General features: G+C 47.5%; 12 protein-coding genes across 12 annotated transcripts; 9 read left to right on the top strand and 3 right to left on the bottom strand.

The window, feature by feature from the left end:
- Window positions 1-511: 511 nt before the first annotated feature.
- Window positions 512-2,103, top strand: EDB93DRAFT_1091735 (phosphoglycerate mutase-like protein; the record flags this gene model as incomplete). The annotated part of the gene is made up of 9 exons (XM_041446380.1): window positions 512-643; window positions 691-946; window positions 1,001-1,056; window positions 1,111-1,239; window positions 1,290-1,295; window positions 1,345-1,477; window positions 1,542-1,706; window positions 1,760-1,923; window positions 1,975-2,103. The coding sequence occupies 9 exons, from the start codon at window positions 512-514 to the stop codon at window positions 2,101-2,103; spliced, it is 1,170 nt and encodes a 389-aa protein (XP_041304032.1).
- Window positions 2,104-2,238: 135 nt separating this feature from the next.
- EDB93DRAFT_1168842 (uncharacterized protein) lies at window positions 2,239-4,138 on the bottom strand. Its single transcript, XM_041450279.1, has 7 exons — window positions 3,956-4,138; window positions 3,746-3,896; window positions 3,652-3,692; window positions 3,451-3,598; window positions 3,006-3,400; window positions 2,821-2,949; window positions 2,239-2,767 (listed from the first exon to the last, which is right to left on the bottom strand). Exons 2-7 carry the CDS (start codon window positions 3,860-3,862, stop codon window positions 2,572-2,574), a joined length of 1,026 nt encoding a protein of 341 aa, XP_041304031.1. The 5' UTR covers window positions 3,863-3,896; window positions 3,956-4,138; the 3' UTR covers window positions 2,239-2,571.
- EDB93DRAFT_780390 (protein-tyrosine phosphatase-like protein) lies at window positions 4,042-5,603 on the bottom strand. Its single transcript, XM_041457446.1, has one exon. It carries the CDS (start codon window positions 5,470-5,472, stop codon window positions 4,237-4,239), a length of 1,236 nt encoding a protein of 411 aa, XP_041304030.1. The 5' UTR covers window positions 5,473-5,603; the 3' UTR covers window positions 4,042-4,236.
- On the top strand, window positions 5,559-6,527 carry EDB93DRAFT_780416 (galactose-binding domain-like protein). Its single transcript, XM_041457447.1, has 3 exons — window positions 5,559-5,675; window positions 5,728-5,809; window positions 5,862-6,527. The coding sequence occupies exons 1-3, from the start codon at window positions 5,626-5,628 to the stop codon at window positions 6,180-6,182; spliced, it is 453 nt and encodes a 150-aa protein (XP_041304029.1). The 5' UTR covers window positions 5,559-5,625; the 3' UTR covers window positions 6,183-6,527.
- A 113-nt stretch (window positions 6,528-6,640) lies between these two features.
- On the top strand, window positions 6,641-7,190 carry EDB93DRAFT_780356 (uncharacterized protein). The gene is made up of 2 exons (XM_041457445.1): window positions 6,641-6,698; window positions 6,785-7,190. Exons 1-2 carry the CDS (start codon window positions 6,687-6,689, stop codon window positions 7,094-7,096), a joined length of 324 nt encoding a protein of 107 aa, XP_041304028.1. The 5' UTR covers window positions 6,641-6,686; the 3' UTR covers window positions 7,097-7,190.
- EDB93DRAFT_780345 (uncharacterized protein) lies at window positions 7,177-8,713 on the top strand. The gene is made up of 4 exons (XM_041457444.1): window positions 7,177-7,284; window positions 7,346-7,687; window positions 7,738-7,898; window positions 7,950-8,713. Exons 2-4 carry the CDS (start codon window positions 7,346-7,348, stop codon window positions 8,527-8,529), a joined length of 1,083 nt encoding a protein of 360 aa, XP_041304027.1. The 5' UTR covers window positions 7,177-7,284; the 3' UTR covers window positions 8,530-8,713.
- Window positions 8,714-9,038: 325 nt separating this feature from the next.
- Window positions 9,039-9,888, bottom strand: EDB93DRAFT_1106842 (uncharacterized protein; the record flags this gene model as incomplete). Its single annotated transcript, XM_041447663.1, has 2 exons — window positions 9,039-9,712; window positions 9,771-9,888. The coding sequence occupies 2 exons, from the start codon at window positions 9,886-9,888 to the stop codon at window positions 9,039-9,041; spliced, it is 792 nt and encodes a 263-aa protein (XP_041304026.1).
- Window positions 9,889-10,886: 998 nt separating this feature from the next.
- Window positions 10,887-13,148, top strand: EDB93DRAFT_1168830 (CDF manganese transporter). The gene is given in 14 exon segments (XM_041450278.1): window positions 10,887-11,112; window positions 11,170-11,355; window positions 11,414-11,491; window positions 11,544-11,601; window positions 11,651-11,828; window positions 11,840-11,845; window positions 11,928-12,040; window positions 12,099-12,206; window positions 12,259-12,297; window positions 12,347-12,372; window positions 12,425-12,586; window positions 12,643-12,651; window positions 12,709-12,861; window positions 12,912-13,148. 14 exon segments carry the CDS (start codon window positions 11,065-11,067, stop codon window positions 12,930-12,932), a joined length of 1,185 nt encoding a protein of 394 aa, XP_041304025.1. The 5' UTR covers window positions 10,887-11,064; the 3' UTR covers window positions 12,933-13,148.
- A 1,234-nt stretch (window positions 13,149-14,382) lies between these two features.
- EDB93DRAFT_1091708 (kinase-like domain-containing protein) lies at window positions 14,383-16,502 on the top strand (the record flags this gene model as incomplete). Its single annotated transcript, XM_041446378.1, has 11 exons — window positions 14,383-14,449; window positions 14,501-14,531; window positions 14,584-14,712; window positions 14,786-14,833; window positions 14,882-14,912; window positions 14,963-15,071; window positions 15,125-15,366; window positions 15,425-15,529; window positions 15,594-15,745; window positions 15,793-16,297; window positions 16,344-16,502. The coding sequence occupies 11 exons, from the start codon at window positions 14,383-14,385 to the stop codon at window positions 16,500-16,502; spliced, it is 1,578 nt and encodes a 525-aa protein (XP_041304024.1).
- Window positions 16,503-17,450: 948 nt separating this feature from the next.
- Window positions 17,451-19,216, top strand: EDB93DRAFT_1253933 (NAD-P-binding protein; the record flags this gene model as incomplete). The annotated part of the gene is made up of 7 exons (XM_041453542.1): window positions 17,451-17,481; window positions 17,529-17,649; window positions 17,704-17,964; window positions 18,020-18,027; window positions 18,084-18,142; window positions 18,190-18,496; window positions 19,104-19,216. The coding sequence occupies 7 exons, from the start codon at window positions 17,451-17,453 to the stop codon at window positions 19,214-19,216; spliced, it is 900 nt and encodes a 299-aa protein (XP_041304023.1).
- A 248-nt stretch (window positions 19,217-19,464) lies between these two features.
- EDB93DRAFT_1242362 (sugar transporter) lies at window positions 19,465-21,382 on the top strand (the record flags this gene model as incomplete). Its single annotated transcript, XM_041452004.1, has 10 exons — window positions 19,465-19,626; window positions 19,682-19,701; window positions 19,749-19,856; window positions 19,907-19,992; window positions 20,111-20,277; window positions 20,309-20,334; window positions 20,383-20,760; window positions 20,806-20,922; window positions 20,976-21,116; window positions 21,181-21,382. The coding sequence occupies 10 exons, from the start codon at window positions 19,465-19,467 to the stop codon at window positions 21,380-21,382; spliced, it is 1,407 nt and encodes a 468-aa protein (XP_041304022.1).
- A 1,655-nt stretch (window positions 21,383-23,037) lies between these two features.
- EDB93DRAFT_779914 (kinase-like domain-containing protein) lies at window positions 23,038-24,124 on the top strand. The gene is made up of 5 exons (XM_041457443.1): window positions 23,038-23,245; window positions 23,301-23,331; window positions 23,385-23,422; window positions 23,474-23,698; window positions 23,752-24,124. Exons 1-5 carry the CDS (start codon window positions 23,066-23,068, stop codon window positions 23,977-23,979), a joined length of 702 nt encoding a protein of 233 aa, XP_041304021.1. The 5' UTR covers window positions 23,038-23,065; the 3' UTR covers window positions 23,980-24,124.
- Window positions 24,125-24,445: the final 321 nt, after the last annotated feature.

Genomic DNA, 24,445 nt, shown 5'->3' with positions numbered 1-24,445 from the left:
CATTATTCCTGCCTCTTCAGATTACCACTACCCGTACTGCAACACCTTATCACTATGCACGAAACACTCTAGTGCTGGAATAGATCCTGCTTCCTGCACTTCTCCCCCGGCCGGACTTCGTACAGAAGTTCTTGAAACCGGAGGTTCAGTAGCAACTTGAATAGCATTAGCGTCCATTGGTCGTGCTGTGTCCTTGCGCGTTGACATCTGCCGGCGTGCCACAGCGGGCAGTGTTCGTGAGTTCGCGACCCTTGAACCTGATCGCTGTGTGACATGCATGGCGGCTCTAGTACGGTAACTTAGTGTTATATTTTTAGTGCTTGGAGCTCCATCAATACTAACTCGAGGTTTTATACTAAGCGTGGCGGTATTCATATTGTCTGCGGCATTCGACTCAAATAACGCTATTCTGAAGATGGGCTAACTGCTATGCACGTTAACGTGCTATAAAGAGCTACTGGATAACGGTGAAGCTAAAGACCTGATCTCTACAAATCCAACAGCTCCAACCATGGTCAATACTACTACCGCAGCGGGACTTATCGGTGTTGTTCTTTTGGCCCGCCACGGAGACAGGACGGCATACTACCAAGACCCAACGACATATAACTCTACCCAAGCATACATCACTCCTCTTGGAGAGGTGGGAGCTCTGAGCCATAATACTGAGTCTCGCTCACGAAGATTTAGCAACAAGAATTTGAACTGGGAAATTTCCTTCGTAATACATATCTCAACCCCGATTCGCCGTCCTTTATTCAGAATATCAGCACTGACGTCGCAAATATCGATCAGCTGACAGTCCGCGCAGATGCTGGTGGAGGAAATGTTATTCTGAACTCCGCGTATGCTCTGCTTCAGGGTCTTTACCCATCCACACAAAATTCAGCGATAGCTTTGGCGAATGGTACAACGGTTCCTCCCTCCTCTTGGAGGATATCAATATGTTCCAGGCAAGTCAGACACAGCTCTCGCTAGTCCTTCAACTAATGGGCTGCAGTGCAATCTTTGGAGTATTGGCAGAGTCCGTCTCTCACGAGCTGGATGGATTGCGAGGTATGAAATCTATCGCATCTTCGGGAGGTCACTTCATAACGCTCGGGAACCTAGTATTTCCAAGATCATTTAACTCGACTTTATGCTTCGTCTGCATTTATAAACATGTCTACTACTGCTGCACCCTTCCTGACTGCATTGAAACCTTACTTGGGGGGCGTTAGTAACAACTTCACGAACATGGTATGTCACCTGATTGCATTTGTGAAAGCTTTTCTGACAAAATTGTGCAGTGGAATGTAAGGGTTCATTTGAATACTGTCAGACTGAGCTCATATCGTCTCGCAGATATACGACCATGTCAATGTCCAATACACCTACAACCGGACCTATTATGAGACCCTACCTCCCACCTTCCTCCAGCAAGCTCGCTATTATGCTGATTGGGTCCAGCGCAATGTCTTCACCGATTCTGAACCAAGTAGCATCGGACAAGGCAAATCTGGATTTAATTACAAAAATGCATTCCGCTAACTTTGCTGTAGTTGCTATTCGCACACTCCTCCCGGAGATCTTCTGGGCCTTGGGCAACATGACAAAGACTTCTAACAAAGTCAAGATGAATATTCAAGAAGTCGATTACAAACCATTTATCAGTCTGTTTAACGTCACCAACGCTACCGTGACTGACCCTGATATTGGTGGTATCCGTCAGTGTTAACAGTGAATGAGTTCAGCACTGCAGACTGACACCCATTCACAGCCAACTATGCTTCTGTCATTGCACTCGAGTTGTCGCAGGACTCGCAGGGTCAGTACGAGGTCAGCATGAAGTTCAAGAACGGTACAGAGGACAGCCAATTCCGTCAACTTCAGATGTTCGGCAACACGAGCATCACGTTTGACAGTTTTGTTGAAGAACTTTTTGTGAGCTTCTTTTTACAGAACGTATGATTTCTTGCTCACAGATTCATTCAGGGCACTACGATCAATTCTACTAACAACTGGTGCTTCTCCTGCAATCAGACTGTCCAGCGCGGATGTTCTGTCTTTAACTACAGTAACGACGCCTTCTTGTCTGGCTACGGTACTGGTTATAGGCGCTAGATCATTGGGTATCTTTAGATTTCTGTAAAATAATACCGTATAATTATTTCGAGTAATCGATCGTTCTCCGGAACTAGACTTCAGTGGAAGCGTATAAACTTCAAATAACGAGCAATGACGTCCCTTTCCTATAGGACCGTACTGCAGTTTCCCTTGCCCTCCCCCCTGAACTATCCTAACAACTCTCCATTGAAAAGGTCCAAAGTTTTCTTTGTATCCATAGTCTCATCACTTCGTGAAACTTAGGTAGCTAACGACTATCTGTCCAAGGGCCAACATGGCATCTAAACACTAAATCTGTTAGAAATACTATATGAAACTTTCAATTCCCTGCGAGTCTTCACTGATTCCGGGTCTTTGTGCGAGGGCAATATGTCAATATCATATCATTTCAAAATCCGCTCCTTCAATACATAACTTACTATGATTACACTGTTACACATGGCAAGCATCGTACAACGTCCCGGATCAATCGCTGACTTTGATTACAAGTTTTCCTGTAGTTTTCCCACTTGTCAGGTCAGTCTGTGCCTGTCTTACTCCCTCGGTAGTAAACGGATACTCCTTGAAGACTTGCGTCTTCAAGGTGCCGTTGGCGAGAAGGGAGAATAGGGCATTTCCGTAGTAGAGCACCTCTGCAGGGGTGTATGTGTAGTTGTTCATACTAGAATACCCAATCGTCAACATAAAATTGAATGATGCAGTGGTTAAACGCACGTAGGCCGGAGAAGCTTCACATTCTTTTTCTGGAGCCTGATGGGAGGGAATGGTGGAACGGGCCCCGAAGCATTACCCACTGAAACAATGGTGCCTTTCCGCCTAATCATTAGGAGGTCGGACTCGAACCTGCAGCAAATTTCAAGTCAAATCAAATAAGAGAAGCCACAGGTCCGATTTCTTACGTGTCTTTACCCACACCATCAAAAATTGCATGAACACCCTCCCCATTTGTAAGTTCCAGGACACGCGCAACCGTGTCCTCGTTCTTATACAATATCACATGGTCCACGCCGTTAGCTTTTACAAGGGCGGCCTTTTCTGGAGTCGAGGTCGTTCCTATCACAGTCGCTCCTCGCGACTTAGCCAGCTGGGTCATGAGCAGTCCAAGACCACCCGCCGCAGTATGAATGAGGATGATATCACCCTTTTGCACGTTGTATGCTTCTTCCATGAAGGAAATAGCCGTCAACCCTTGCACGAGGGCCGAGACGGCCGTCAACGTCGACACTGATTCAGGAATCACGTACACCGTTTTCCAAGGTGCAGAAACGTATTCTGCATGTGCTCCCAGATAATCCTGTAGGCTTGTGAGTCATTGCAAGGAAGTGAATAGATAGTACACCGTACGAATGCGACGCGGGAACCTTGTTTGTACCCGCACTTCTTGTAATCTGGGTTGTTCAAAACGGACTCGTCTGTAGGGAGTGCGACGATTACACCGCTGGCTTCCTTCCCGATCACGAATGGGAATCCAGGGACTGGGTATATTCCTTCTCTGTCGCACACTTAACGGCGCTCGATGGGATGCTTGGGCATTTGGACACTTGCCTGTAGTATGTGTCGATGAAATTGACACCGAAATATTGGGCCTACTCAGCGCAGCACAGTTAACACTCGCATAGGAACTTGGTAATGATTCTACCTTGATGACTAGATGATCTGAGGGTGGTTTGGGGAAAGGAATCGCGCGTTTCTCAATGACCTCGGGTCCCCCCGTCTTTGAGATTGTGATAGCTTGAACTGTTGATGGATAGGACATTCTTGGAGTTGCAGTAGAGAACTGGCGAGAAAGACTGGAAAGTCGGCGAGCTAAACTTATCATATACTGGAAGGATTAATAGATAAGAGTTACCCTCCAAGTTAGTCAGCGTCTTGCAATTGCGCCATGAGACACGTGGAAACGCGGAACACCGTCCACAAATCGAATTTGAGTGAAAGTTGGATGAAGAGAAGAAAACATGTCAACTATTAATTAACGCCGTGGGTATAGATTTAGGGCTGGACTCGACATCCGGCGGCATATACATTTACAGGTAAACTAATAAGCATGGACCAACGTAACCGACATCACCTTCAAGGCTTCATCTACTCTAACTTAGAGCTGCTACGTGCTTATACCGAACGAGTGCATGATCAAACAGCACCTCTCCCTTCAAAGGCTTGCTTTAAGATGTCATATATGAGATGAATTTGTTCATCCCTCTGGACCATCCCAGGCCTTTGCTCTCGTAAGCTATCAATCTCCTGTGCTATCAGGTCTTCCTGAAGCTCCTTTGGTAGGGTACCTAGCGGAGGGGCAGGAAAAGAGGACAGAGGCTGCGGGGAAGGCGTTAAGGTGTCCAGGGACGGGTTGCTACTCAAAAGATGGTATGCGCGTAACAGTGATGATATCGCAATGAATGATCCGGTCCGCCCTATGCCAGCGGAGCAGTTGACCATGATAGGAGGGTCTGGGTCCGGCTTCGGCTCCGGAGATGACACGAGTGCAGAAGTATCCCTGTTAACGCAATCCACCAAACGAACGAAAGCGAGAAGGGTGGCTTGGTCTTCATCCTCAGGAACTCCATGGTCCGGCCATGCAGCATACAGCAAATGGGTGAATACCACAGCATCTTGCGGATTTGTCGAGGTGACAGGAACGATGGAGACTTTGCTCTGCACGCAGCAGGCTTCGTTTATTCGCTTTCTCTCTATTAATGTCACCTTCAGTGCAGGCGCATCGCTTGTCGGATCTGGGTTCGACACCATTGACTGTCCAGGGGTGGAGGGGAAATAGATGTGAGCTTTCCGTCGTCCTCTCTCCATATTTGGTGTAAGCTGAACGATAGTCCGCACACGACTAGGAGAATGCATGTGGGGAGAATTGAGAGATGCTGGAGGAGTGGAAATTGGTTGCACGATGGCACTGAGGAACACATGCGCTGTGCGCGGAAGGGGTGCTTGGGTAGCGATCCATAACTTCCCGCCGTACAGTTCCCGCACCCAGCTTGCATTAAAATACCTTCCCTTGCTACCCTCAGCTCCGACGCTGCAGTGACTGCCCTTCAGATCGCCTACAACAACCCGGGTCCGATCATATGGGTGGATATTAGAATACCGATTAGCGACTACATTGTCTGGATGATGGGCTATCGTGATGGAGTAGTGTGCGACTGGATCTATCTTTCCCAGCGCAGAAGTCAACGCTTGTTGGCTGCGCGCAAGAAGCGACGTAGACTGTGGTTCTGTCGCGAGAGATCGAGTCCGCATGTGATCGCGAGCATATTCTCGTTCAGACAATGCGGAGCAAACAGTTTCGGAGATAAACCGAGAATCGTTTGCTAATGCTCTGGAAAGCCAAGCGGGTATCGATGATGATGTTGTAGTCATTGAAAAGGATGCTTGAAAGGTAACTTAGGCCTAAGGCGCCGGAACTGAGGGGATTTGATATCTTCCTGTGCGTGAGAATAATCTGCCAGTTTCATTCAAAGTTCTGTTGCGCATAACACAACAGTTTGCTCTTGGATCTTGAAGAGCCCATCGATGGATAACAGCTATGTATCGTTGATATCAACCAATACGCAGCATGTCAAGTTAGTGATTTTTGCAGAGCAACAATTCAGTCCTCACAGCTTTGACTACCAGAGTCAGTTCCACGCTGGAAAAATCCACGGGGAAGAAACACTTGACGGACAATAACCCAGAGACGTGCTGGACATCGCGACAGGTACAACAATGTTCCCTTGTTCGGAGACATCACTGACTTCGGAGATGGGCAGGGTCCTGGGCAGTATATCCATCTAATATTCGAAAAACCAGCAATACCCAAGCGTATCACAATCATTTTCCAGGGCGGATTTGTCGGAACCAAATGTAGAGTCGAGGTCTCAGAGTCATCTGATGATAGGCCCGAATGGCAGACATGGACATATATCCACCCAGAGGATGCAAACCGGCGTCAAACTTTCGACTTGATAACCCATAGTGACGGATTGCCAGGGAAGGGAATTCAGAGCATGAAACTCGTTTTCGAGGAAAGTTCTGATTTTTACGGTAGAATCACAATCTACGAGTTGAAGATTGATGGTCTTCTGCTTTGAAATCACGAAGAGCTGCTTGACCATAAATATTCCATCCTCAAGTTTGAGACAGGGGTTTTCCTGTTGGGCGTGTCGTAAGTCGCATTCCAGTTCACTCGGACCCATTTTCTGGCACAACGAACCCAACAGCTGTGACTGAAGCTCATATAATACATCGCAACTGCTGATCATGACCTGGTATACATTAGAAGTATATAATTGATCGATTACTCCTCCAAGTCTAATAGTGCCCCAATCGGACTGTGAATGGGGTGAAGTTTCGTCACCTCTTTCAAAAACACCGCAGTTCTCCAAACGTACACAAGGTCTGAATGAATGTGTGAGACCATGCTGCAAGGGAGCCTATCGCAGGACAGCTGAAGCACCGAAATTGTTAGTGATAGAGTATCATTACGTAATACACACCACGGTCCAGTCAAACAAACTGAAATTAGTTCAAATCAGGTTCAAATTGTATGGTAGACTCAGAAGTGCAATGAGAACATTCGAGTCTTCTCGAATCGGATGCTGCAGCTGGTGAGCAGTCTCATAAATTACGCGTTTACAAGTTGATATGAAAGGTGTACATCATTTTGCATCGTCCAATATTGCACCTCGCATAGGTTTGGCCTTTCTTGTTGACCAGGTCATCGAGTGTGCTGTTTCTCTCAAGCACTGACATAATTTACGGAGATCTGATAGATTTTATCACTCATGTGATTTGGCCTTGGATCTACGTTCGCGATTATTCAACTATTCGTGGCGCCAGAAACACAAGTTGTAATCCTCCCTCGGGAGGGCACAAAGATCCACAGCACATGCGCAACCACAACTTACTTCCCGTCTTTGTACTACGGATTTGCAACAAGAATGAACAACTAAAGCATGGATGCAAGGCTGAACGCATCGAGCAACCAGGCCACTGTCACATGTAATGAACAATGGTCGTCCACAGATCCCCACAGTGGCGACACAACTCGAGGCCACTTCACAGTAGCGCGCGACGACGATATAAATATTGCTTCAGTAACCTTCATCCTCCATCACTTGCACGCTTCACCTACTGCTACTTCGAACGCATACCCATTCTCATAACATTTCTATCAATTATCTGCTGGCTCAGGTACATGTATTCCCAGCTTCAATGCCCACAGTTTCTAACTATATCTACTTCTTACCTCCAGATGACACAATCAACTTCTTACCCCTCATCGCACGGTCCTGATTCTTTCAACGCAACTGACGTATCTTTGCTTGGTGTAGATGCTGGAGTTGTGCATCACACGTTTCAAGCAGGACAACATGGTCATTGCCTCACTGCAGTGACCGATCTCTCACATGCCACTCGTGCTGGTCCAAACCCACCACTAATTGCTTCTGCTGCTCTCCCTCAACAGCCATCCGAAGCGAGCTCTGCGTCCTCGTTTCTCCCTCAAGCACCAAAGCGCGTTGCGGAAGACCTCCAAGACCCTAACGTCAAGCGAATCAAAATAGGTTCCGGCAAGATAGTCAACGACCCGCTTTTTGTGAGTGTACTTTCAGTTTTGTGAGGTCGCATTCTCAACCCTTGGGACAGAAACCCGTGTTGAATCGATGTGGGCAATACGATGGGGATTACTTTATGTGTTCTAAAGATGGCTTGGTCATCCGTCCTGGCAATTATGAACAGCATATCAAGACAGCAAGACATCTAGATCACGAACTAATGCTATTTGGATGCCCTCGTTGTCGCAAAACGTGCGTATTCCCACTCTCAAATAAGCATCTCATCATTAATATTGTGATTAGTTTTGCTCGACAGGATGTCTGCAAGAGGCATTGGGACGATATTTGTGGGAAGCTAGCAGCTCATGATGGCGTTCAGCTATCCTACTCAGCCGCTTGCAAGGCTTCCATAAGTTTTGCTTCTGCTTCACCTATGAGAGTACCCACTGCCAGTTCACGCGAGACCCTCACGATAACGTCCGATAGCTCATTACAAGAGATCACGCGAACAGAGGCGACCAAAGACACCCCAGAACCAGATCCTCGGGCAGCTAGTGAGATACAGGACCCTCCTTTGGTGACACCCGTGCTTCCTGAAGGACAAGACATTGCATTCGCAGAAGTCCATGATACTTTGGCGGGTAATGCGATAGATGACCCTGCTTTGGTGGCACCCGTGCTTCGCCCATCTGAAGTACAAGACACCACACCGGCAGAGGCTTACGATGCTTCTGCTATCGAGACACAGGACCCTACTTTGGTGACACCCGTGCTTCCCTTATCTGAAGGACAAGACATTTCACTCGCAGAGGTCCACGATACTTTGGCAGGTAATACGATAGACGACCCTGCTTTGGTGGCTACCGTACTTCCCCTCATCTGAAGTACGAGAGACTACACGGTTTGGCGGCCACCCTCCTTTGGAGGACTACGACTTCGTGGATTCTGTCCCTCTCATATCTAGCACCACATGTTCTTTTCATACTCTGCCATAGCGCACCACCTCTCGTTCATTCTCATTACTGTTATTGTTATCATCATCCTTAGACTGAATGCAAACATTCCTGGTATATATGCACTGGAAGATCTAAGGAACGAGCGAGCAGGTAAGATGAGACGGTTTGTTTTATCATACTCTTGAGTCCGTTCCAAAGGCGGGACTTAGTATTCAGGCTAGGTCACAGCGTAAGATCTTACTAGAAAGTTTATGCTTAATCGAAGATTCAAATGTTACAGCGCAAATGATTATATATTAGGCATGAGTCTCAACCATATAACATAGCGGCCTACAACGCGAGGTAAACTATTCAACATGGAGCGGACCCACAATTCGCTCAACACGATGAAGTCCCTACAGCGGAGGCCAGCCATGCATTTATGGAAGGTGTGCTACTATCTGTGGTGGGTCCTCTTGGCTTTGGTTGTACCAGAGGCCTTGCCGGATGCGGCGAGAATCGGGGCGGAGATAGGTGGCGATACTGGGAGAGAAGGAATCGGGACAGGCACCGACACCGGGAGAGAAGGCTTTGGGATGGGTAGTGATACAGGGAGAGAAGGCTTTGGGACGGGGAGCGATACTGGAAGAGAAGGAAGCACAGCAAGAGCAGGCTTTCCTGAGGCGCTGGCCGGGGTGGCACGCACCGAACCGGAAACTCTGGTCAATGTGGCGTGCGCCGAGCCTGAAACCGAGCCTGAAAACAACGGGGCAGATGCTGGGGTTGTATCACGACGGTGATTGTGGCGTCCACGACCCGGGTGCACATCAGCCTGCTGATGAGCAGCCGACGCAGATGCGGTGGCGATTGACGCCTGAGAGGAGGAAGCAGTCGAGTTTGCCTGAACAGTCGACGAAGAAGAGTAAGAACTGCCGACGCTGACCGCGTCTACTGCGCCCCGTGGAATTGGTAAGGCTGGCAAGGAGGGCAGTCCACCCGTCACATTCCGTATATTGTCAAGCGTGTCCTGTGCCTGTTTTGTTGCTGTCACTGGAAGATTGAGGGATCCAAGAATGGACGATATCAAATCAACCAAGGAAGAGATGACGCTGATGTCCCTATGCACCTCCGCTATATGGCAAAAGTGGTCAAAGAATGCTGGTAAAATGATGCATATGAAGGAGCTCACCATGACGTGGTGGTGCATTGGGATTGGAGACACTGACGGGTATGCCTTGGACACCCCCGGAAAGCAAGAGAGCAAGTGAGAACGAGACAAAGACGATATAGAGGGATAGGAAGCGCATTATGAGAATATTTAGAGAAAAACGTTCGTGAAAGTCGTTAAATAGAGCGCTAGAGTGATCTGATGGATAAAAAGCAGGAAAAGATGTGGGTAAGGATCGCAAAGGCAAGGACGGGTTTTTATACCTTTGCAGAGTAGCTGCTGACAGAGATCTATGTGACGGTGAAACCTGTTGACGATGACGTTCGCGCAATAATTCCAGTCCAAACCACGGGTTCAAACTCGAATCGTGACCACAGGTGAGGTGTTGACATGAATAACATGTCTCAGACACGGTTTTTTCGCGGGGAATTTTATGTCTGCCCGGAGCTGGCGACACCTTGCCTTATGATTGTGAATAGGTCTGCAACACAGCCCAAGTGTCGTCACGTTACGGTCATAATGCATGATCCTGGGGTGCAAATGGGTAAAAATAGTAAATGATCTGGGTGCAAGACACGTCCAAGACCATAGTATTCCCCATGCCGTAGCTGTAAATCTTTGAGGGTGTTTTCACGGTCCTCTCCTGTAGTCTGTCATCTCCCATACATTATCCTCTCCAAGTGCTCTCCGTCTTCTCGAGCTGGCAGTCTCAGTGACTGAACCAGACAAAACCATGAGGTTCCATAAGTCAGATAAAGAACGAAGCAGGGGTGTTCCCATGCATGACGACAGGAAACACCATCCTAAACCTGCGAATCTATTTGAATAAGAACTTGAGCAGGCAAAGGATACATGCAACTCAGATACACGCACATGAGAATCGCAAGAACGAAGAACAAGGTCATTAATGACGAATCGTAGCCTGTTTCTACCATGAGGCCAAAAAGCTGCTTATCGACAAGCTCGGAACTTAACTAGTAGCTATGCATATGTAAGCCAAGAACTTTCCGGCCACCGATAGGCTTGTTTTTTTCTCACCACATGACCTCATTCGAAGGCTTCACCGTGGCATACCAGTGCTGCCATACATATAAGTATCGTATTCCGTCGAGAACTCGGACGCCTACATATAACCTTGCTTACAACTGCCCTGGCTAGAGGTTCGCAAATATTCACTTACTCATTGTTACAGTGTAGCGTTGGTCTGACACCAGTCCGTCCAGCACGACGAGTAGACAAGCCTGAGGGTACTTGCAACATCACATTTTTCACATCTCGCAGCGTTGAACATTATCAATTTATTCAATCTGTGAATATGTCAAATCCCAATTCAACTTCGGTTAGCCTGAGGCAACCATCAAAGGTGACCGTTTCACTTCAGGTGTCCTTGAATCAACGCTCACTCGCAGCGTAATCATAGAACTCCAATGGACAAGTTTCAAGGAGGGGTGAAGATATCGAGGTGGCTCCCAGACTCCAAAGTAGCAATATTCCCGACCCATACAAGATCCGGGTTGGTCTCAAGACAGACGACGAGCTCTCGCAGCTTCGTCGTCGTCGCAGGACTGGCAAAGGACTCGAAAGCTTTCATAGAAAGCAGAACGATGTCAGTTTTTCTCTTACAACATACTGTTTCGATGTCGTGCTGAAGGGTAAACGATCAGCTCATCCAATCTATGTTAAAGCCTATGGAAGAACATACACAAGAGGCGAGAGAAGATGAAGCACATTTCCATTTTTCTGTAAGGGTTTGCTGTGGGGATGCCCAACCCTGCTAAACTGATCATACTTCAGGTTAGGGTTGCAGTCTGGGCAAGTCTTTGTGCCAACTTCATTCTCTGCGTACTTCAGCGTATGTCTTTGCAATATCCCTCTTACTTTCTCTGATTATTCCACACTAGTATATGCTGCTGTGTCTTCCGTCTCTTTGTCCCTCATTGCCACAGGGATTGATGCTACTTTCGATTTTGGAAGTAACATCTTCCTATACTGGACTCACAAGAAAGCGCTGTCAATGGATATTAACAAGTGGCCTGTCGGTGGCTCTCGAGTTGAAACCATCGGAAATATCGTCTACGGTGATTCATTTATTCACTCAGCGAGAAATAATCTAATTTTCTTTCAGGTTCACTGTTCGTCCAGTTAAAAGTCTTTGGGATTTGATTAACATTCTCGCAGCATGGCTTCGGTTAATTTGGTTGTTATCGTCGAATCCGTCCGCGCAATTATGGCTGAAGAGAAGGACAGCGGTTTTCATATCCAGGCCATCATCGCAGTCGCAGCAGCGCTTGGTGCGTAGTCCGCATTGAAGCCCTTTGCAATCCACTAATTAATTCTCAATTCAAATAGCGGTCAAATTTGTCCTCTTCTTATATTGTTTCGCCCTCCGATCAAAGTCTAGCCAAGTGCAAGTCTTATGGGAGGACCATCGAAATGATCTTTTCATTAATGGATTTGGTATGGCGACTCTCTGCTTTCCTTTGGTATCCTGAAGTGATCATACTCCCAGGTATTCTGATGTCTGCTGGAGGAAGTAGATTACGATGGTGTTCGTGACTTTAATCCTTGCATTTCTTGTAAACTTACATGTCAAACAGGGCTGGACCCTACTGGTGCTATCATCGTGCGCTTCATTCGTATACCCCCATGTGCTTCCGCTCATGTGATCGCTACAGATTGGCGCTGGAGTCATCATTGCTTGGAGTCACACTATCTATGAACAATTTGGATTCTTGGCCGGGAAGTCTGCGCCACACGACTTCCTGCAACTCATCATATACAAAGCTATGACCTTCAGCGACGAAATTGAGAAAATCGATACTGTACGGGCGTACCACGTAAGTGTTGAATCTAATTGCGTACGGTTACATATTGACTTGATTTAATGACGCAGAGCGGACCTGTGCGTGCCATTGATCTAATCATTTGAAGTGTTGCGTTCACTGACAGTTTCAACAAGGATTACATCGTCGAAGTGGATATCGTCATGAATGCTACTACCCCGTTGTGGAAGGCACACGATATTAGCCAACAGCTGCAGGATAAGATCGAGGTGCTTCCGAACGTCGAGCGTGCCTACGTACACGTCGACCATGAGACGACTCATACTCCTGTGAGTAGCATCTAATACCATCATCTTCAATCACTCAATCGCTTGGACAGGAACATCGGAAAATCTTGTAGGCGAAAGGTAGCTAAACGGACGAGGGAATATTATCAGAATGCGATGTCTTGTTCACCGGATACCCATTAGATTGCCTGTTGTTGCTGTATTCGTGTAATCATATGAACTCTCCTTCTTACCTTACACCGCCGATCATCATTGGAAGATCGACAATCTGGTTGGATGCTAGCGCTTATCACCGACTTCAGATAACTCCAAACCATCTATATATAGCCTGTGTACATGGTACTTTGAATAGACTAGACCTGCCCCACTTGATTTGCTCGTTCAACAGGTTCAAGGACGATTTCCAGGCCATCCATAGGGCTTGAAAGAGTTGGAGTTGTTGGTGTATCACTGACATGTGCGCCGTCAGAGTTAAAAAATCTTTCGCATCCATTAGACCGAGCCAAGCGTCAATCATCGATCCTCTTGATGACGGGGAACCGCATCGCGGAAGTAAAGTCTGTCAACGAGTCATCAAAGCTACAGGTCGTCCATCGAAAGATAACCAACGTCAATGACTTCCTGTCGGTCATTGGTTCGTGGTGATGGATGTCAGTGCATGGTGTCATTGACAATGACTGGACCTGTGTTTTACTAAGTCGGTGATATGCGTCAGCGCGGCATCGATATCGCATGAAAATTATGGACTCGACAATCTCACTGGAATATGAGTTACCCGTTTAATCGTCAATGTTTATTACAGAAACATCGAAGCAGGGTTTCAAGGTGGGCTTTCAAAACGGACAGTTCTGGCGAGCTTGCTCGTGGCATCGAGCCAGGGCCGTTCAAATAGACCAACTGAAGTGATAGTAAGGAAGACCACCATAGGGAAAAAAATACCGCCGTGTCCTTGTGGTGCTGTTGACTCCAACAGGCCTTGTGACTGTCTATGAAAAGAGAGTGGAGCAAGATGTCGAGGTCATGCCTCCACAAGGCACGGAGCCACAAAAATGGTGAAGGGCGGCAGGAGAGGCGATCGTTTAAGGAATGAATTGATGCTTGGGAAACAATCCTTGGAAGTTGTGATTGACCCCCATATGACCTAGTCACTACTAGTCAAGAGGTACGAAGCCAAGGATTCAGGCCTAACAGGACCAATGAATGACTTGGAACGAGGAACCGCATATATAAAACCCACTGCAATGCAGTCATTAAATGCACAGGAAATGGCGACGAGACCATCATTATGGGTAGTGTAGGAAAAGAGCCTTTGTGGCTTTGAGCGGTTGCAGTCCAACCAGCGAGAAGATAAAACAGGGCATCAACTTGTTTCAAACCCCACTCTCTCTGCAACTTGACACTAGTCCTGGAGATCTTCCTTTCCTTATACCAAACAAACTTTGATACCAGTCCGACACCTACTCGATATACCAAAACCATTCACAAAGATACTTAACCATTCACTCCGTCGAGTGCGATAAATGATGGTGAGCAGGAGAAAGATGGCGGTACGGAGTTAGTTTCATGAGACATTACCAGGACACTAGGAATCAAGACCCGGAAGAATTGTATGTTAAACAAGACAGAATCGGTGCGCATCAGGTCCTATTCCTCACCTCAGCCAACTGACCATCTGCGGCAGGGAAGGGATCCTTTGGAGAAGTCTACAAAGGGTGTGCTATGACGATACGAACTTGCCAGCGCTCCCCCTCACGCGTTTTCTAGGTATGACAAGCGAACTCAGAAGACCGTTGCCATCAAGATCATAGACCTTGAAAGCGCAGAAGATGAGATAGAGGACATTCAGCAAGAGATCCAGATCTTATCACAGCTAGACTCACCACACGTCACTAAGTTCGTACCTTCCTTGCCGTCTTGCTCTTCTCTGGATTCGACGAGGTTAACATGCAGCGTTTTTGCACGCAAGATATCATGGATCATTCCTCAAGGGTTCCAATCTTTGGATTGTTATGGAGTACGTTCCTAGATTCCATTTCATTCTCATTTGCTCATGGATATATAGATACTGCTCGGGCGGCTCGTGTTCTGATCTGGTATGATCGCCGCTAAGCCTGGTAATTTGCGCTTACTTCACATCACGCAGATGAAGCCTGGCGTATTTCGGGAAGAGTATATCGCGATCATCGTCCGAGAGCTTCTCCGCGGACTTGACTATCTGCATACAGAGGGCAAGCTTCATCGGGATATCAAAGGTCGTTTCACCCTGCTTCTGATTAATCTGACACTTATGTCATGTAACGCACAGCTGCCAACATACTGCTTTCCGCAGGAGGTGATGTCAAACTTGCCGATTTTGGCGTGTCTGGGCAGCTTTCCGGAACCCTGTCCGCCAAGAAGAACACTTTTGTCGGCACGCCATACTGGATGTCACCTGAGGTAATCAAGCAGAGTGGTTACGACCACAAAGCGGATATATGGAGCTTGGGTATAACCGCAATTGAGCTGGCCAAGGGAGAGCCACCCTATGCAGAGCTCCATCCGATGAAGGTAAGCGGGGCTGGGCGGCCGCCAGATTCGGAGATGTCGCTTACACCTTGCCACACAGGTGCTATTCTTGATACCCAAGAACCCTCCGCCGCAGCTGGATGGTCACTTCTCCAAGCCATTTCGGGACTTTGTTGCATACTGTTTGCAACGGGATCCCCGTGATGTTAGTCTGCTCTCCATTTCTTGTGTTTATGTTACCATGACTGAGATGGACAAATATATCACAGCGCCCGACGGCACGCGAGCTGTTAAAGCACAAGTTCGTTCGTATGGCAAAGAAGACTAGTTACCTCACAGAACTAATTGAGAGGCACGAGCGATGGAAGGCCGAGGGTGGGGATCGCACGGAGGAAGAAGAACAAGTTGACAATCAAGACTTGTGGGTCGCTCCTGCTTTTCCGACATCCTCTCATATATTTTCTCCAGGCCTGCAAACGCTGACTTAGAAGATCTCTGGGACTTTGGTACTGTCCGACACACAGGGCGGTCGGGGACGATTGGGCGTGCACAAAACTCGATCAAGGTGTCTGGTCCCCCCCTAACATGGGAGATGAACGGATCTTCTCGCGAGACGTCGTCGTCATCTTCTTCTTCCATCACAGCGAAAAAGGTGTCCGGGTCATCATTAAAGTCCAAGACTGAGCTGCCGCCGCTACCTTCGTCCCCTCCGCTGGTGCCAGCGTCTGCACCACCCGCTCGAGCACCAAGCGTGTACGAGCAAGCCACCGTGAGGCACATGCCGAGCGGAGGGCCCAGCAATGAGACACAAACGGGCCACGAGCGGGAGCCTTCTGATGAAGATTATGATGACCAATACTTGGACACTTATCCTAGAGTCGCATCTGTTCATGAGAAACAGCATGAACCAGAGGATGATGAGTTACCCGATACCACTATGCTTGATTCTGTCATATTGCCCGCAATAGCTTCGGTAAGGGTTCCATACTCCTATTGAGACAGGGCTAATCAGTGTTCAGCTATTCCCTCGAGTATCAACACAGGAAGCGCGAGTCGCGCTGAGTGCTCTACAACGGGCATTTACTGAGGCTGAGCGTATCATCCCAGGTGTCACCCTGGAACTCGTGAACGAAATCGTAGATTCCGTGGAGCGAGTAGAGGATGATCACCAGCAGTAGGCTAACATGCCACTGACATTGTGATATCTTGGTTTGCAGTCTTTTGTTCCTTGCTTTCGTTGCTACATTCTCAGGACGCTCTCACCCCACAAATACGCACATTCATGCCTACCACACAGATGCATTCACTCCATCTTACCACACCGATCCGTGATGTACATCTTGCCAGCATATATATCATGTAGCTCTTATTAGCATGAATGAAGAGTGTCAATGGGCACCACATAACCCCCTGTCCACAAATGATAGGGGCTCAACGTCCTTTACACTGTACGCTGGCTTTCACTCATGCGGTGCATCTAAAATACCATGTACCAAATTGATTTCCTTCCGCCTGGCATGGCCTGTCATACTATCCCTTCCACTGCAATCGGCACCCCACAGAAGTCGGCACTTTCACAAAATTCGTATTTTTAGCTACTTAAATACAAAATTCTCAACATATGTATCATTCTCTCTCTAATACAACTCATTACGAGGTTGAAGGACCATGATTAAAGCAGAATTGAGTGAGATGTGCTGAAGTCACGCACCTGCCGTGACGGAGTTTCAAATTGCACACACTCGCTTTGGAAGTGCCGACTGGTGCAACCTGCGACTTTGCGCTCTTGCTTGACTGCCGAACTGACTTTAAAATCGGCCTACGTGACATATCGTGACTCGCGGTGACATTTGCGTGACTGCCGACTTCTGTGGATAGTACGATCTCTTCATGCAAATCGGGCTCAGTGGGACTCCTCGGTCTCACAATAGTAATGACAAAGAGGGGCTAAACTATCGTCTACGCATCACCTATGATATCGTTTACCCTTGGTCATCCACTCCTGTACTTTATAATCTCGTCGTCTGCGCTCGTTTACACCTCAACAGTTCTTCCAAGACGCTCAAGTGCACGCCGCATTTGTCTGACTTTAACTCATCCCTTAGTTCATTTCTAATTGAATTGTCATGGAACAATCCTCTCCTCGAGTTTGGTTGAGTGAGTTGGCGTTTAAAACTCCTCGGGATTATACTCACTGCTCGTAGTCACCGGTTCATCCTCTGGATTTGGCAGGGAGATGACGGAAGAGGTCCTGTTGTCGCAACTCTGCGCAAGCCCTCCGTCCTTGATGACCTCGTTGCCAAATATCCGCGCACTCAGCTCCTGGTGCTCCCCCTGGATGTGACGAACGAAGCGCAGGTGAAATCTGTCTTCGCGCAGGCCAAGAGTGCCTTTGGATACGTCAATGTCGTATAACAACGCAGGGCAGGTGTCTTACCAGGAGTTGGAGGGGATGTCATCCAACATGGACCGTGCCAGGGAATTGATGGATATCAATTTCTGGGGTGCCGTTACGGTAAGCCTTGAGGCGGTTAGATTCTTCAGAGAGGAGAATCCCAAGGGCTATAAGGGGATGCTCATTCAAGTATCGAGCGCGGCAGCGATTAGTGGGGTCCCTCTGCTCGGGTTTTATAACGCAACGTGAGTGAGCTGATGCTATACTATTAAGTGTCGCTGAGGCATTTGGTGTTTGTAGGAAAGCAGGTAAATTAGTCATGTTGCTTATGGCATATTGTATGGCTTTGACTCACCACTATTAGCCTTGGATTCGTTCACCGAGGTCTTGGCACAGGAGGTGCTTCCTGCTTGGAACATTCGTGTGAGTAATTGGACAGATGAGAGTCGCTGACCTGAGCGACCATACAGTTCTTGAATGTCCACCCAGGTTGGACGCGCACGCCTATTACATCAAGTGAGATGCTTGAACCTCCAGCAGCGTACGCATCAGAACCGGCAGCTGTAACCACGAAGATGCGTGCTGGATTTGATGCTTTCATCGAAAGCGATGCGCTGGCTAGTGTTGAGGCTGTGACAAAACGCATCTTTTGTGTGATGTGGGAGGGCGATGAATACCTGCGACAGGGTGAACAGGACGGCATTCCAGGCCTCACGAACTTGTATGTGGGCATGGACTCGCTGGAGCTTGTGCATACAAAGATTCGACGGCTGCAGGGTGAGTTGATGTGGAATATGAAAGTCCATTACGAAATTTAGTTTCATGTACGTTTACAAACGAACATTTGGTTCTGCACAATGCACGAGACGAGTCTTATTAGCCAACAGGCTGCCACCGGCAATTACTACCTACCTAGTTACCTTTTGTGTTCACATTGATGCCGTGTCTTCTGATATCACTTCTCTATGAAACGGTCCCCGGCTTCCTGCAGCCATACTTCCGCCCAAAACGTATTCACATTTGGATACTTCGCTAGTCCAACATACCCGGCGCCTGCTTCGTCACAACATCACTTTCGTCATTCAACTGGTATTATATTGTTTAAACATGTCAAATTACACAATTCACTGTCTAGGCTCGTTGTGAAAGCAAAGCTTTAAAGGTTGCTTGTCGCATTGGTGTTTCTAACGAGCTAATGTGCCATTGGCAAGGTTGGCGCGGGCGTTCTGATGGCTACTAGCACCCGGATGCATTACAATTCGCGCGCAGACGCATCGTTAGTCTTGATACAGCAACTTGCAGGTTGTGATCGATTGAACGGATCTGGGCCAGTCGCAGTTCCATCAGCTACTTCCAGGGTGTGTCTATATTGATATGACTATAGGTTACGTATTCCGGTCTCTATATCCTCTAGCACTGGCACTTCAACCAGATGATGGCTACTTGCTCTTGGCGAAGTTGCTATCTACATCTTATTATCTGACTGTGATCCTTTAGCACAACTATCTGTCCAAACCAATTACCAGAGCTGCTGATCAGGACTAGAGGTTTGTCCTGGTGGAGCAGCCTGATTTGATAATCATTGGTGGTGCGGTCGATATTATTCTAGGACGTTTGCAGACGCTCATAGCTTCCAGCTGCAATCAATTTCGTATCATGCTTCTCACCTATATGACGCCGAGAGGCCCGAGATATATGTAAGCCTACATGTTAAGTCCCCCCTCCCTCCCCACACCACCATAACGATGTCCACTCTCGGCGATGAAAAAGCGGTTGACACCATCGATGTGATTGACAAAGTACCCATCGGCGTCCACTGTCGTGCTCGTGATGATTTGGAGAGGAGATTACTAAGGAAGCTTGATTTGCGCATGTCCGTGTTGCTGATTTTACAAACCTTGAACCTAGTGGGTCTGTCTGATATTTCGCTAACTTTGTTCTGATGATTGCTGCGCACCTTAGATTGATAGAACCAATGTTAGGTGCGTGGTATGTCGTTGTACTTGCATGAATCTCATGTTATCTACAGCAACGCTCGGTTACAAGGTTTTGAGCAAGACCTGCACCTGCATGGGGCACAATACGCCACGACTTTGTCCATCCTATTTGTTGGATACAACCTCATGCAAGTGCCAGCGTGAGTCCTGTCTTTTTTGTCAAGAGACAGCTGAACAATTTTTTTTTCAGGAACATGTTCATGCACTGGCTGGAGAGACCTTCTATCATCATTCCGTGCTGTATGTTACTATGGGGTACAATATCAGTATTGTCAGGTTCGTCGACACTGATCGTTCATGAACAGTGGACTGATAACTGTACTCAGGGAACAACAACGAAGTAACATATCCTTATTTTTCATCCTTCAGATCATATCTCATAGTTTGACCCAAGTTACTGCTGGAATTCTTGTCGCTCGCTTCTTTCTTGGCTTTGCCGAAGCACCCTGTTTCCCCGGCATTGTATTTCTTGTATCTAAATGGTACAAGCGAGACGAGATCGCCTCGAGACTAGCTCTCTTTACTTCTGGAACTTTTCTCAGCTTCTGCATTCGGATCCCTGTTTGCATCTGCTATACTTCACAGCATGCAGGGTATACTTGGTCAAGCTGCATGGAGGCAGGTGACGATTGTCTCTATCATTCCGTAGAGCTGAATGATCTGTAGATGGTTATTTTATATTGAAGGCGGCGCCACCATCTTGGTCGCAATTTGCGCGATTTTCATACTCCCTGATTTCCCTCACAACACCAGGTGGATCACCCCAGAGGAAAGAGCGCTTGCTATCTCTCGCCTTGCAGAGGATGCCCATGCTGGAGCAGACGAGCTTGGGAAGCGGACGACCGTGCAAGGACTGCGGGATGCTGTGTCTGACTGGAAGGTGTGGTTGTTTTCAATCGCGGCCATTTTCCAGGTAGTAGGGCAGTCTTTCTTCGCTTACTTCCCAACGCTGTGCGCGACACTGGGATATGACACGACTATAACGTTGCTGCTTTGTGCTCCTCCGTGGTTGTTGGCGGGTATAATCTCATTTTTTCTTACATGGTCAGTGAATCATTTCTATCAGAAAATCGCATCTCACGAAATCAGGTACTCCGATAAGAAACAGGGGCGTTACAAATGCTTTGTTGTCTCCAATGCACTTGGCGCCCTTGCATTCATTATATCGATCTTTACGATGGATATCGCTGCGCGCTATATTTCACTGTAAGTGGTATCGCTACTCGTGGGGCATCACTCTTGTCCTCAGACACATACAGGTTTTTGATGGCTCAAGTCTTCGTTGGATACCTGGTGCTCTTAGGGTGGATCAGCAACACTTTCGCCAGGGAACCTGCGAAGCGCGCCGTTGCTATTGCCCTGATGAACACACTAGCGCAGACAGGCAATATTATCGGATCGTCAGTGACATTGTCATCGATCTTTTGCTCTCACTAATTATTCACGACTGCACTGCTCACATAGGTATATATGGCCGTCGAAATGGGGCCCGACATATCGTTATTCCTACGCTATCTGCATCGCTGCACTTGGAATTTCGACATGCATGTTTGGTGGTTTGTATTGGTATTTGAAGCATTGGAATGAGCAGGTTGAGAGGGATGAGCAGGATGTGAAAGATATCAATGGGCTTCGCAGTCCGATTGGTTTTAGATATCGGTTGTAGTTCTTCTTGCTGTTGTTGATGCGGTTGTTTCAGAGACCACGTACCGAGCTTTCAGCAACATTTGCCCGGCTGGACCTGGAGGCTCCTGAAGGAAGCCTATGATCTTCACTCATGGCGAGCGGTTGTATATCTGGATTGGTGTGAGAGAAGCGGTAGGATACACTGAGAAGTAGTGTGAGAAGGGAACGGGCGTCTCATCTTTTGGTGCCACTCCAAGGAACGTTCAAAACTTCAAACACTAACCATTCAGTCACACGATTATCATCGATTCATAACGGCAAGTTATCGTGTGTGCGCATTAGTGCCCATCGCAGTGCAATGAAGTGTCGAGAGATGCTATTTAGAAAAAGTCGATAGAGTTCGGTCTACTCCAGAGTTGAACTTCTTACACATACATTGAAAGCATGCGTCCCTGTCTGGCGTTGTCAAAGTTCAAGTAGGCTTTGACTTTGAGCCTGCGATTTAGTATTGGCATTTAATGTGCCACTCGAGCTGTTTGAACGTTTAAACCATTTCCACAACACGACAAGACCTTGAATGACTACCTTTATGTAATTCGTGATTCGTGTAGCATGACTCTTAGACGGCCGCGGATGTCAGCGTGGGTACAGCAAAATTTGGTGGAAGAGATGGATTTGATCTCAGCATCCGAATCCCGACCGTACATGGAAGTTGTTCAGTCCCCGACTCCTAGGAGGGTCTTCATTGTGTCGTGGTTATTTCTAACGGTTCAACTTTATTTTTCCAACCAAGTAGCCTGTCTCTAGAATACACACCTAAATTTTCAAAGAAAAATATGCAACCGTTCGAACTCGACGTCCAAAACCGCGAGGGGACTTGTTTTCGGTGAGTGTCACTCATTGAGACACCTGACTTATTACGGATGACTATCCCGCAACAATCTAGTCCGAGTTTAATGCATCGACACTAGAGACTGTTGGAGCACACAGAGGTTATCCGCTGTCTGGCACTTTCATTTAGAGTCCTGGCCAGCGCTGCTGAAGATGACACCATCAAGCTCTGGGCTCCTCGCCTCCTTTGACATTCGGAGGCCCGATATCCTTGTCCTCTCACCCAACTCACGCCAGCTGGCTTCCGAAGTCCTCGCTCAGGCCTGTGTATGCATTCCCCTCAAACATCCGCTTTGTGTGCTAACATTCCCTTACAGACCATTGCACGCTTAAAAGGAACCACAGAAGATCTCCAAAGCACAACAATATTGCCTGTCATAGTTTTTCCCCCTCCACCGCAGATACCCTCTTCTATAGTAGCTTCACGGCCATCTCAGTTACGCCCCGACCCCCACGAGTTCCTTCCCTCCTCTTCCCACACCCATACAGTCTTTTCTGCTCGTAATGTCGATCCTGACGATCTCCAAACCATGATGCTCCAAGACCTCTCAAAACATATCATGAAGGATGGAGACTACCCTGTTGCTTGTGGTGAGTTTGGGGAGATCTGGAAATGCAGCTTGTACATTGATCGTAGCTCAGTCAAAGTTTGTTTGCCATCTTTTGTCTGTCCATCCGTCTCATATTAATCATTTTGTAGGCCCCAGTGAAAGCATCGCAGGTGCACGCTGATGATCAACTTGGGCCAACGAAGGCGAAAAAGATCCAGGCGAGTGTCTTACCGAAGGATTGAGTCCGTTGCTTACATCACAGGGCTCTGCTTCAGAGCATCATGCGTGAACTGAGGATATGTGCCAAACTCAACCGTGTAAATATTCTACGCATTTATGGCTATACGCATGGCTTTGGCCCATTTCCAGCAATAGTCAGCCCTTGGGCGGAGAATAGTAACTTGACGGTTTATCTGGAGCGTGAGGGTGCAGCTTTGACTCTCGTTCGACGATTCCAGCTGGCAAGTACTCTCTTCATATGTTTGGGTAGAACACAACCCTGACGCGAAAAATTAGCTAACAGATATCATAACTGGTCTGCAATATCGTATGTGACAGACTTTGCTGTTGCCGGACCCGAGCCATAACTACTCCTCACAGTTCACGCTAATGGTGTGATCCATGGCGACTTTAATGGGGTAAGTTTGATTTTCTCGATGGTTCCAGTTTCATTGAGATGTGAGCTTCAGCCTAACGTGCTGATCCGCGGCGATGGCACTGCGTGTATTGCTGACTTCGGCCTTTCCTTGATGTATTCCGAGGTTATAAGCGCCTCTCAGGTTTCCTGGACGTACACGCTCAAAGGAAACATGCGATGGATGGCTCCTGAGCTGCTTGTAGAACAGGAGGATGGTTCTCAAGTTCGGCCAAGCGAGCAGAGCGACATCTATTCATTTGGCGGTATCATGCTGCAGGTACGTCTGAGTTAATTTAGGCCTCTCATTCGTATAACGAGCTCCACTCGCAGGTCCTCACCAACAAGGTGCCTTATTATCACCTCGTGAATGATGCCGCCATCGTACTCTGCATAGCCAAGTCGCAAACGCCTTCCCGATCTCGTTGTCCTGAGCTTCCTGTACGATACTGGCAATTTGTCGAGCAATGTTGGTCTATTGACCCTTGGGACCGTCCCTCGACGGAGGGAGCTGACACAACGATCAGGAATGAATTTCACTCGCTATCCAGATCTCATTGATTCTTGACTGTCTCGCATTCAGAAATCTATTTACAGTTAGATAAAGCTAGGTACACCTGTATAAATGTACCGGTAGACTCACCCCAATATTTATCTTATGATGTTGAAGCACACTTCTGCTATGATAAAGAAACGTCGGTTACACAGTCATTTGACTTGGGAGAATCATTGTCATCAACAAAATCATCCTGTTCGCGAATTCTGCGACGACCTAATTCAACATGCAAGTGATCACTGACCCGACTAAGTCTCCCGTTGTTAGACCTTCAAGATAGAATGAAGATGTTTGTCTCTTCCTCTGGCCCAGCTTCGTCTTGCGAAGAACTTGCCTGATTCAAATGACGGATTTCTCTGACACGATGTAAGTGCAGACCTTACGTAGTCATTGTCGCATCAGCCCTGTTTCACCTTTTATACCATACATACTTCATACACAGATTCTAACTAGCTGACTCGAGACAGATAA

Source organism: Suillus bovinus (assembly GCF_016758785.1).
Source record: "Suillus bovinus strain UH-Sbo-P2 chromosome Unknown EDB93scaffold_66, whole genome shotgun sequence".
Taxonomy (NCBI): Eukaryota; Fungi; Basidiomycota; class Agaricomycetes; order Boletales; family Suillaceae; genus Suillus; species Suillus bovinus.
The sequence above is the reverse complement of the archived record's forward strand: the minus strand, read 5'-3'. Positions and strand labels throughout refer to the sequence as shown.

Coding starts and splice junctions, on each gene's coding strand:
- EDB93DRAFT_1168842 (XM_041450279.1), bottom strand. CDS start 3,862: ATGTCCTATCCATCAACAGTTCAAGCTATCACAATCTCAAAGACGGGG. Junction 3,693..3,745: donor CAGATCATCTAGTCATCAAG/GTAGAATCATTA, acceptor TGCGCTGAGTAG/GCCCAATATTTCGGTGTCAA. Junction 3,401..3,450: donor AAGGTTCCCGCGTCGCATTC/GTACGGTGTACT, acceptor ACAAGCCTACAG/GATTATCTGGGAGCACATGC.
- EDB93DRAFT_780390 (XM_041457446.1), bottom strand. CDS start 5,472: ATGACTACAACATCATCATCGATACCCGCTTGGCTTTCCAGAGCATTA.
- EDB93DRAFT_780416 (XM_041457447.1), top strand. CDS start 5,626: ATGGATAACAGCTATGTATCGTTGATATCAACCAATACGCAGCATGTC. Junction 5,676..5,727: donor ACCAATACGCAGCATGTCAA/GTTAGTGATTTT, acceptor TTTGACTACCAG/AGTCAGTTCCACGCTGGAAA. Junction 5,810..5,861: donor CGTGCTGGACATCGCGACAG/GTACAACAATGT, acceptor GGAGATGGGCAG/GGTCCTGGGCAGTATATCCA.
- EDB93DRAFT_780345 (XM_041457444.1), top strand. CDS start 7,346: ATGACACAATCAACTTCTTACCCCTCATCGCACGGTCCTGATTCTTTC. Junction 7,688..7,737: donor TAGTCAACGACCCGCTTTTT/GTGAGTGTACTT, acceptor CCCTTGGGACAG/AAACCCGTGTTGAATCGATG. Junction 7,899..7,949: donor TGCCCTCGTTGTCGCAAAAC/GTGCGTATTCCC, acceptor TATTGTGATTAG/TTTTGCTCGACAGGATGTCT.
- EDB93DRAFT_1168830 (XM_041450278.1), top strand. CDS start 11,065: ATGTCAAATCCCAATTCAACTTCGGTTAGCCTGAGGCAACCATCAAAG. Junction 11,492..11,543: donor AAGCACATTTCCATTTTTCT/GTAAGGGTTTGC, acceptor ATCATACTTCAG/GTTAGGGTTGCAGTCTGGGC. Junction 12,207..12,258: donor TCTTTTCATTAATGGATTTG/GTATGGCGACTC, acceptor TCATACTCCCAG/GTATTCTGATGTCTGCTGGA.
- EDB93DRAFT_779914 (XM_041457443.1), top strand. CDS start 23,066: ATGCGTGAACTGAGGATATGTGCCAAACTCAACCGTGTAAATATTCTA. Junction 23,246..23,300: donor TCGTTCGACGATTCCAGCTG/GCAAGTACTCTC, acceptor GCGAAAAATTAG/CTAACAGATATCATAACTGG. Junction 23,699..23,751: donor TTGGCGGTATCATGCTGCAG/GTACGTCTGAGT, acceptor CTCCACTCGCAG/GTCCTCACCAACAAGGTGCC.